A 9,459-nucleotide genomic window follows, 5' to 3' on the forward strand; every position below is an offset into this window, starting at 1 on the left:
ACAAACATTAATACGACTGGCGTTCAAAATGCTAATGTGTGAGCGTTGCACAAACATGTTTACCAACGACGGGTTATAATAGTAAAAGTAATACTAACATAACTTAACTCAAACAAATATCTTACGAAAAAATAATAAAAATATCAAATTTGTATTAATTAAAGATTTGTTTGAAATGCCCAAATAATCTAATAGCTTATTTTAACTTAAGCATGATCTTTTAATTTTTTGACAATAAAAACACAAAATCTGTCTTGCACTATTTTTTAGAAAAAAAAACTTGTAAATTAATTTGTTGAATTTTTCATAACCGCCTAAGAAACCCAATTCATAATTAAGTCATACTACCATATACCTAACGAGTACCTAAAAATGAAATGACAAGATCCGATCTTTGTAAAGTACTTCACCCGTTTACACCCCTATTCATGGTGTCATCTATGGACACCATGCATGAGGACACTCGGCACTGCAATGGACAACAGCACAATTAGTCCCATTAGAATGCAATAAAAAATTTAATATTCACTTTTTTTGTAATTTTAAAATTGCATTATTGTATAGTTTTTTATTCTAAACAAGATATTTAAAAAAATTGGATAAAACTATTCGCTTTACAAATGTAACGCTATCTGGAAGAAATTCGATATGGCTCAAATCAATGTATCCTACTAGAAGTGCTTTAGTACACAAGAGGGCGCTGCGCTCCGTACGATGCATGATATTAACCACAAGAGAGCGCTGAGCTCAGTACCGTGCATGGTATTTACCACAAGAGAGCGCTGAGCTCAGTACCGTGCATGGTATTTACCACAAGAGAGCGCTGAGCTCAGTACCGTGCATGGTATTTACCACAAGAGGGCGTCCATAATATGTCTACAATGGATAGTAAATAAACTGAACGGATAGAGAACGCTGCTGTCATTTTTATCGTTTCACCGCTCGATACTCATTTCTCGGAGTCAAGACACTTAGCTAAATCATCTTTTTTCACTCCAAACAACTATTACTCACATAATATGCTAAAATTTTTGGACACAAGATTTATTCAGCTATTTAACTAATAAGCCACAGCCCACAACCAACCATCTTATCAACACCTTATCACAATAAGAGAGTTACTAAAATCTAAACAACTAATACACCCAAGTAATAACAGAATTCATATTTCAATTCAATATTATTTTAACTTAATATAATAATAGGATTTTAGTAGCCTCGAGGCCATAAATTCATGGTTTATTCAGCTATCAATTCGGCTTATGCCAAAGTGATCACATGCTAATTGTTAAGGTAATCGGCTTAAAGCGGTCCATTTATTATCAATAATATCGTAGAGAATAGTATTAAATTATCAGCTCAATTAATTTATTAAAAATTGCACACTGTTAAAACAACATCGAAATAAGTCTGTTATGTATGAATCATTTACTTCTTACAATACTTAATATTCTAGAATTTGTTTTTATATTTACTAAGAATAAGGCTTTGACTGCAAGGTTCAAAAGCATAAAAATGTTTTGGTTTACAATTATGTAGTTTTACGTGGTACTGATTATTAAATTAAGATATTAAGAGGTAGATATATTATTCCAGAATTATAAATTTTTTAATCGCATATTTAATTAGAAATTGTCAAATATTGGTAAAATACATCTACGAATATGTTTTGTACAGGTTGAAAAATTTGGACTCAAAAATTCATCAACAAAGAGATATACATTTATTTGAACATTAATGCCATTTTATTATTTTTAAAGTTATTTTACAGGCCTTAGAAACAGTATTTTACAACAGCGATGAATTCTGTATTTTAAAAAAATCTATAGTTATACCCTTTTCCTAAATATTGTAAAACGCGTAACATGTTGTTTTAAATATCCAACAAATTTACTTATGGAATACATTTTACTGTAACTAATTTTAGACAATTTCTCGTGTGAATTAGTATTATTAAGTAAATATTAAGCATAATAAATTTGAATTTAAACGAATTTTGACCATCTTCAGGTGTTGTTGTGATAATAGATAATAATATGTTTGATAACCAAACGGCCGCCTTTAACCGATCTTATTGGGCAATAATACAACGGAGGCGTTTAGGGGAAACTCGAATATTGTGCAATATTTTATATAATAATATTATTGTTTGTGATTTTTCGACACGACTGTGAAAATAGTACATTCTAACGAAACCGCCAGGAGGACTTTTAAAAACGGGAAAACTAAACAATTATTATTGTTGGCGTACTTACTTTTTCGTTTTCTGGTTTTGTCGGCCATCGTTTGGAAACTGACTGGTATTTTTTTTTTCCTTTTGAAAGCAATGTCGACTAGACGGAAAACGGCGCCGCTGTTGTGAGTTGAGACTGTGTTGAACTCTCGGCTATGAACACCAACGGTGGAGGTAGAATAGGAACGAGTACGTCCGACGAGGACCGCGATACCGGGACATCTGCAATCGCCGCAGCCACGAGCGGCCAGCCGTTCGGTCCCGGACAGGATGGCCAGGATAACAGCGCTGCGGTCGGCCGTCGGCGCAGTATTTCGGGAGCGTCCGTCAGTCGGGCGGGGAACGGTGTGGAGGAAGGGGGGAGGCCGTCGTTGGCCGATGACGGGAGGAAGACCCTATGGTGGGGTGCGGTGGAGGAAGCGCGATCAATACGGTAGGTTACCTCCGCTACCGCCCGCCCGCCCGTCGTGCCGCGGTACGATGCGCACTGCGCAGACGTCCGGCGGTACTCGGATTTCGACGCACTCCCCAAAAAACCCAACCGAACAAAAGAAGGAAAGGAATAAAAACACAATATAGTAATATTAATATTATGTTGTACAGCCTACAGGTAGAGGCGGCTGCAATATAAAACATATATACATATACTGTATATAAAACGATTTCCCAACCGACAACTCGAGTAATGTTATACATAATAATAATAATAATATTATAATGTTGTAAGATATTATGCTGGGGCATATAAGATGTTAGGAAAGTTCTTCCTTTTTCAACAGCAACAAGCTGCACGACAGTTTCTAACGGCATATAGCGTGATGTGTGTATAACCTACTCGAATACATTTTGGTTTTGCCATAGGCCCATTAACTATACAAATTGTATTATACAATATGAGTTTTAGTTTTGTCATTAATACAGTACCTATCGAATACTTTTATTAAGAATTATTATTATTTTCAACCTTTTTAATTAAGTATTTTAAGTATAATTTTATGATTATAAATCGTACTGAATACTTTAAATATATACGTTATATTAGCTATCAATTTTATTTTACTTCTAACTTCGCCTTCGCCTACTAACTGCAAGTTCTGTAGGAATTATTAAAACTGAAAATAATACAATCGCTGTTAAAAAAATACCATTCGATATGGGAAAAATATTATTTCTTAGTCGCAATCGTTTATCTAATCTAATACTGTTTATTTAATCACTTAATTAGGATTTTTGGGTTTTCTCTTAAGAAAAAGTGACTACAGATGTTTTTAGTTTTGTTATTATATCTGTAAGGTACCGAGTAATAAATTTTTTAATTTTTCAAAATATATTTAAGCTATAATACTGCTTAAAAGTATTGTTTTATAACACTGACTTATCTTATAATCTTAGATTACTGCAGCTCACTCGAGCATTTATCAAAAAATAAATAACAGTATATTTAATCAAATTATAAAAATAATTTCTATTTAATTTCATTCGTGGTACATTTAAACACACCCAACAGTTTTAAATAATACTACTATAATAGTTGAAACTTTGCCTTGACAAATGGCCTTAAAATATATTAACGAAAAATACTGTTTCGAGAAAACTAATGCAAACCATTTCTCAGCGATTAACCCAAATAAAATACAACCAACCGTATTTTATAGGATTTGACCAAATCAAGGACTTACAACAACAAAGAAAGGATATTTGTTTAAAAAAAAATTATTTAGATTTTCCACCAATATAGAATAAACCAAAAAAAAAGGGTCTATGCAATCTGCATAACAATATATGCGTTATTGAGTTAGCATTTTTTTTATTCGTATAAAAAAATATGTCATTTATTAAAAAAAAAAAATAGGAGTTTGGCGACGCCAGTCGAGTTTTTCGACACTTACTTCAACGCGGATTCTATACAAAGATGGCCGAATATGAATAAATAAGGCAACAATACAACTTTTTAGAACCAACTTATTATTTAATGTCGATAGAAAATATATTCATCTTGTGTTTTTCAAAATAAGATGTTTACTGTTTTCACAAATAATATTTGAAGTACAATTTTTTTGTCGGGCTATTCATGGTAGCGGCCCACAGAAAAACCGGAAGGGAAACTTTGAAAAAAACTACAAGGGTTCTAATCAGCCTCCGAATAAGGCCGATTACCGTTGCCATATTGTTTTTGGCGGCCGGAAACCGATAATGGACTATAAAAATAATTCCAGAAAAAAACATGACATAACAGTTATATTGTTATGTTCACAGTTACCGTTCGCAATCTGTGAAAACAAAATGTCAGACACTTATCAGTCTCGGCCTAAGTTTCGCTTCTGGTTTTATTCTGTGGTAGCCCTGCTAATTTCTTATCAAACTCTAATAACACGCCTGACGCTAACGGTAATATTTTAACTACTAATAACAGTAATATAAAATATTGTTTGTTGATACTTGAATTGGAATGGAATTGAATGACGTTTAAAAACGAGCATAATATTGTCCTGAATAGATTTAGTAATTAATGGCAAGTAAACTAGCACCGCTGTTCGTCAAAAACACCTCTACAAAATGAATTTGTTAGTTGTCGTGATGGTTTGTTTTGCATGGCGATTTCAGTAAGTATTTTTAGTATAATACTAAAGAATATTTTATAGTTATTCCGTTTGTCGGTCACCGCACGTAAATTCGGTATTAAAACTTGAAATTTCGACTTGTATACTTAGTATATGTTAATCAAATTTATACTTGTATGATAAGATTATTTCAAAGTGGTCGTCTGGAGGGACATTGAAATCAGATGTCGCAAGGAATATAATATCGACCTACACAGGTGATTAAGTTCATGAAAATAATAACTATTCTCATACATTTTAGAGCTTATCAGAAAATAAGCTCACTTATTGTTAAATGTTGAACCTAATATGATAAACATTGAAGCCTGATTCCTAAATTTCATCTGGAAATTAGTAAAAAAGGGATTACCCAATTTGTTTTTGAGATTGCTATACGAATCTCTTCGGTTTCCTGTTTGAGAAAAAAGTTTTCTCCGGTTAATTTTAAATGGATTGGCGAGTTAAGAATTGTACAGTTAGGAGAGATTTAAAGAGAAAGGTGAGATTTAATTGTAGGACAAGCAATTATTTAATTGACATAAAAAAAACCTACTTCATTCCAAAGTTTTTATTTTTATTAAACACAGTATACTGCAAACTTAACTAATTTTTAATTATTTAAAAAAGAAATCCCTTTGAAACAACTGATAGTACCTACCTAGCCTGTAGAACAAGGTGGTGAAATAGTTGGCAAGCTTCGGTGGTCTGCTGTGCAATAAGACCTTGGTTATTTTTGACCACTGGACAGTACATTAACATTTTATTAAATGGACCGTGTATAGAAATCAAATTATGTTACCATGATCTGTGCAAGAGAGACATAGCTAAGTTAGACATGTGCTTTAATCTTATCAGTTTTCCCAAAACTAGCTCTGTTCCATATTATGTAATGTTTGGTTCATATATTGTCGCCTATATACACGCTTCATTACTATACTTATATAATTATTATAATATAAATTTAATAGTCTATTACAGCTAAATTTAACACAATGAAGTTCTTAGGTACTTAAAAATATTATTAACTTTGTAGGAAGATGAGTGGCCAAGTGTGTGTCGTCAGTGTGTTTGGTGATAAATCGTCTGGCAAAAAGGAGCCGCCATCCCCCGAAAACGGACTGGTGACAGATCCCAGACAGCGAAATTGTCTAGAAAACATCAACTCATGATAGCAGTGTTGAGCCTTCAAGACCTGTTAAGCTTACATGATAATTAATTAAGTATAAATTTGTAAATATAAGTTCATAATATATTCATTACATTTTTAGACTTATCTATGATTATTTAATTTCAAGGTGTAGCAGTATCATGACAAGATAATGGTTACCTGAACAATGACAACGTTTGCCACAATCAACTAGATCTAAAATAAGAAATTTATGGTGACAACAAAATAATTACTAGTCAAAGTATAAATTAGCCATTTTCAAATTAAAAATGTTATTATATTTTGATTAATTGTTTTTCCTTTCATAAATTTTAGTCGTTAAGAAAAAAAAAGGCCAGTCAAATTTGGGACTTGACAAACGAATAAAAAAAACATTGAAATTTACATGCTGGAAAGATATTTCAGTCGTCTGATGAAGAAATCACGTTAAAGAAAATTTGTCATATTTCCAAACTTTTTTTATCTAATAGTATGTGTATAGCGACATTAGAAAAGAGGTGTTAGAAAAGAGTGCACATTCAATTAGGTCTCGTTATCCCCAGCACATTATAAGACAACTAGAAAAATAGGAACTTGAAAAAAATTATATTCTATTGTTAAAACAAGGGTTAGTATATATTTTTTTATGTTTATCGTTAGAAAGTTTTAGACTCATAGGGGTTCGAACCATAGAGGTTTAATTTATTCTTCGGACTATCACAGCATCTTTGTCAGTGATTTTAAATAATTTTTTCCATCTAAAAATGGTTACGCAGAATGCGTTTTACTAAGTCCGTGGTTGTTTTAGGTCAAAAACACTTATTTTGAAATCGAATGAAAACAATGTTATGGGGACAATATCATATACGATTTTGAAAATAACAAACATGTAAAAAAGTTATAGCTATTTTAAAAAAGTAAAATAGTGCGATTTTAAATGTCAAACATTAAGCTAAATATTAGTTTTATCAAAAAAAGTAAATGATATTGTCTCAAAAATCTTGTCATCTTTCGTTCTTGTTATGAGTATTTTTCATCTAAAATCATGATGAAGCGAGTAAAACGTATACTGCGTAGGTATGTTTTAACGTTGGAAAATTGGTCCTATTAACGAGATATTCTTGTTTTACACAAATGCTATTTCTAAAGAATACCCTAAAGAAATTGTAAACAATTTATACTTATTAGAACTACATATTATATCATTCAGAAATTTGTATTGTAGGTTTTGTTATTGTAAAAAAAATATGTCAATATTTCCTAATATTAAAAGGAACGTTAGTCATTTTAACACATTTTCTGGTCTCTTAAACTGTACAAAAAAACATCTGCCTGTGCTTAAAATGTTATTTGGGTCCGAATAAAAAATAATATACGATATTGTAAAATAAATACCATTGCAGCTCCTTTAAAGCTAAAACGTATAAAACTAAGATGTTTTAAACATATAATAAAAAAAAATACTTGTAAAAAATCAATAATTTAATAATAATACAACAAACAAAACATTAAATAACAATAGGAACTAAATAAAAAATAAAAAAAAATGGCCATTAATTAAATATGAAAAAGGGATAAGCACATTTTTTTACGATCATATATTGTATATTTTTTCAGTGTAGCGTATCGTAACAGCAACCAAATAAATGTATTTGTCTCGCTCTACCGTTTCATAATTATAAAACTACTATGTTATCAATCGCCGATTATGATATTATCGAGTAATAAATATTTGTTTTATGTATTAGGCTATAAACAGCAAAATTCAATGAATGATAAAACTTGGCCTTCTGACAGCATTGCCATTCATAATTTTGAAATGTAATAAAATATGTTTTAACTGTCAATTATATTAATAACATATTGTATACTTATTAAATTACATGTGCGGTTTATTTTATGAGATATTTATGTTAAATTCAAAACACTAACATGATGTCAATAGCTGATACGTTGGTTTTTCTAAATTAGTATCTACTTTAATATTGTTACTAATTACTTATTTTTTTACTTACTAATTGTATTAGTTGATCTGTATTAATATGTATACCCTATTTGTAATGTTCTGACTTTGATGATAGAAAAATACAGTCGGAGATCTTAAAACACTAGGGCAAGATTTTCAACAAAGTATATCAAGAAACATCTATTTGGTAAAATTCATTAGTATAAAATTAGGTATCAATATTGTCACTAGAATATCAACAAACAACACTAAAGCCGTTTAAAGCAATCGAAAATCGAAATTAAGTCCATTTACACCTATCATAACAGTGTCTATTTGATACGTATGTTACGGTAGAGCGAAAACTTGCAAATTGTATTTTTTTTTTTAAATAGAATAGTTATCATATTTTGGTTTATAGTTATTTATTATTAATTGTTGATTTTGTTTTGCAGTTTTTCCAATTTGAAACAAAAATGTGCGTTTGTACGACATACAAGATGGTACGAGATACAAGCTACACGTAGATTCTTCAGGAGTTGGTGAAATAGTGATTCTGTTCTAAGAATTTAGTCTATCTATATTAGTTTGAAGTATTCTTATTCTCAGGAACAAATAATATAATTAAAAACAATTTAATTATAAGTACTATATAATCTTACATCAATGTACATTACCTGCAGTTATTTTTTCTTGCGTTTCTGTTAGTTAATTTATTAAATTATGATATATAACGTAATTGTCTGTTAAAAGTTCTTTTTTTTATCAAAGTAATTTTAATATTGAGTGTAATTTACTGTAATTTGGGTTTTAAACGAATTTACTTAAACCGTTTAACTGACAATTTAAGTAAATCGAGAGAAATGTTCATATATGTACCAAGTTGTAGATTGAAAATAATTAAATTTTTAATAATCCTCTATTGTATTGGAGAACATATTTTATACCATACATATTTAACTGTTGCTGTATTACATTATTGTCACACTGTTCTTTATATATTGCACTCGTAAAACACCGTTAATTGCATTATTTCAAATACTTATTGTATTTTTTAATTTTTTTAATTAATACTACAAGTTGTTTTTACTATACAATATGTTATCATGAAGTGATTCGGTTATGTTGTATTCATTTATTTATTGTATACAAAATATCAGATACCGATGAAATCCATAAATTTCATAATCGTTACTTCTTATTCGGTATGCATTGTTTTATTATTTTTATAGTTTTTACACAAATTACAAATTAGATTAAGCACATACCTAAAAATGTAATGGTGTTAATTTATAATGTACACAGTACGGTTACTATTAATGTTTTATATATGTATTGTATGCTCAATAAATGTAAATCAATGACTGAATTAATTAGAATACAAATGGTTGATTTATTGAAGGAAAATCCACACTGATAAAATACTTAAAAAGCTTGGTAGGATAAAATACGGTATTAATCTTGGCTTTTTGTATGATAGAATAAAGATTACATTTTTCCTTTTTATTAAATAACGGTATAAAATGTTTTAAAA

The 9,459-nt window shown here is 30.0% G+C and overlaps 1 protein-coding gene and 1 long non-coding RNA gene across 10 annotated transcripts in view; one reads left to right on the forward strand and one right to left on the reverse strand.

The window, feature by feature from the left end:
* Positions 1 to 2,531, reverse strand: part of LOC126836420 (uncharacterized) — a 31,645-nt gene extending 29,114 nt beyond the window's left edge. For 5 of the 9 annotated variants that reach the window (XM_050569785.1, XM_050569784.1, XM_050569783.1 and 2 more), the window contains exon 1: positions 2,256 to 2,529. In XM_050569785.1, the coding sequence (XP_050425742.1) occupies positions 2,256 to 2,283 (28 nt within the window). In that variant the 5' untranslated portion in view covers positions 2,284 to 2,529. Of the gene's footprint in view, positions 1 to 2,255 lie in introns of all 9 variants that reach the window. The other 4 variants (XM_050569790.1, XM_050569791.1, XM_050569788.1 and 1 more) reach the window with 1 other exon arrangement.
* Positions 2,532 to 4,649: 2,118 nt separating this feature from the next.
* Positions 4,650 to 8,643, forward strand: LOC126836801 (uncharacterized). Its single transcript, XR_007685394.1, has 5 exons — positions 4,650 to 4,836; positions 5,867 to 6,053; positions 6,129 to 6,242; positions 6,317 to 6,608; positions 8,381 to 8,643. It is a non-coding gene; the product is annotated as an uncharacterized LOC126836801 (long non-coding RNA).
* Positions 8,644 to 9,459: the final 816 nt, after the last annotated feature.

Source organism: Adelges cooleyi, unplaced genomic scaffold, assembly GCF_023614345.1.
Source record: "Adelges cooleyi isolate 19-005CV unplaced genomic scaffold, UGA_ACOO_1.1 ACOO_flye_CR_arks_rails_tigmint_CR_PRNA_247, whole genome shotgun sequence".
Lineage (NCBI taxonomy): Eukaryota > Metazoa > Arthropoda > Insecta > Hemiptera > Adelgidae > Adelges > Adelges cooleyi.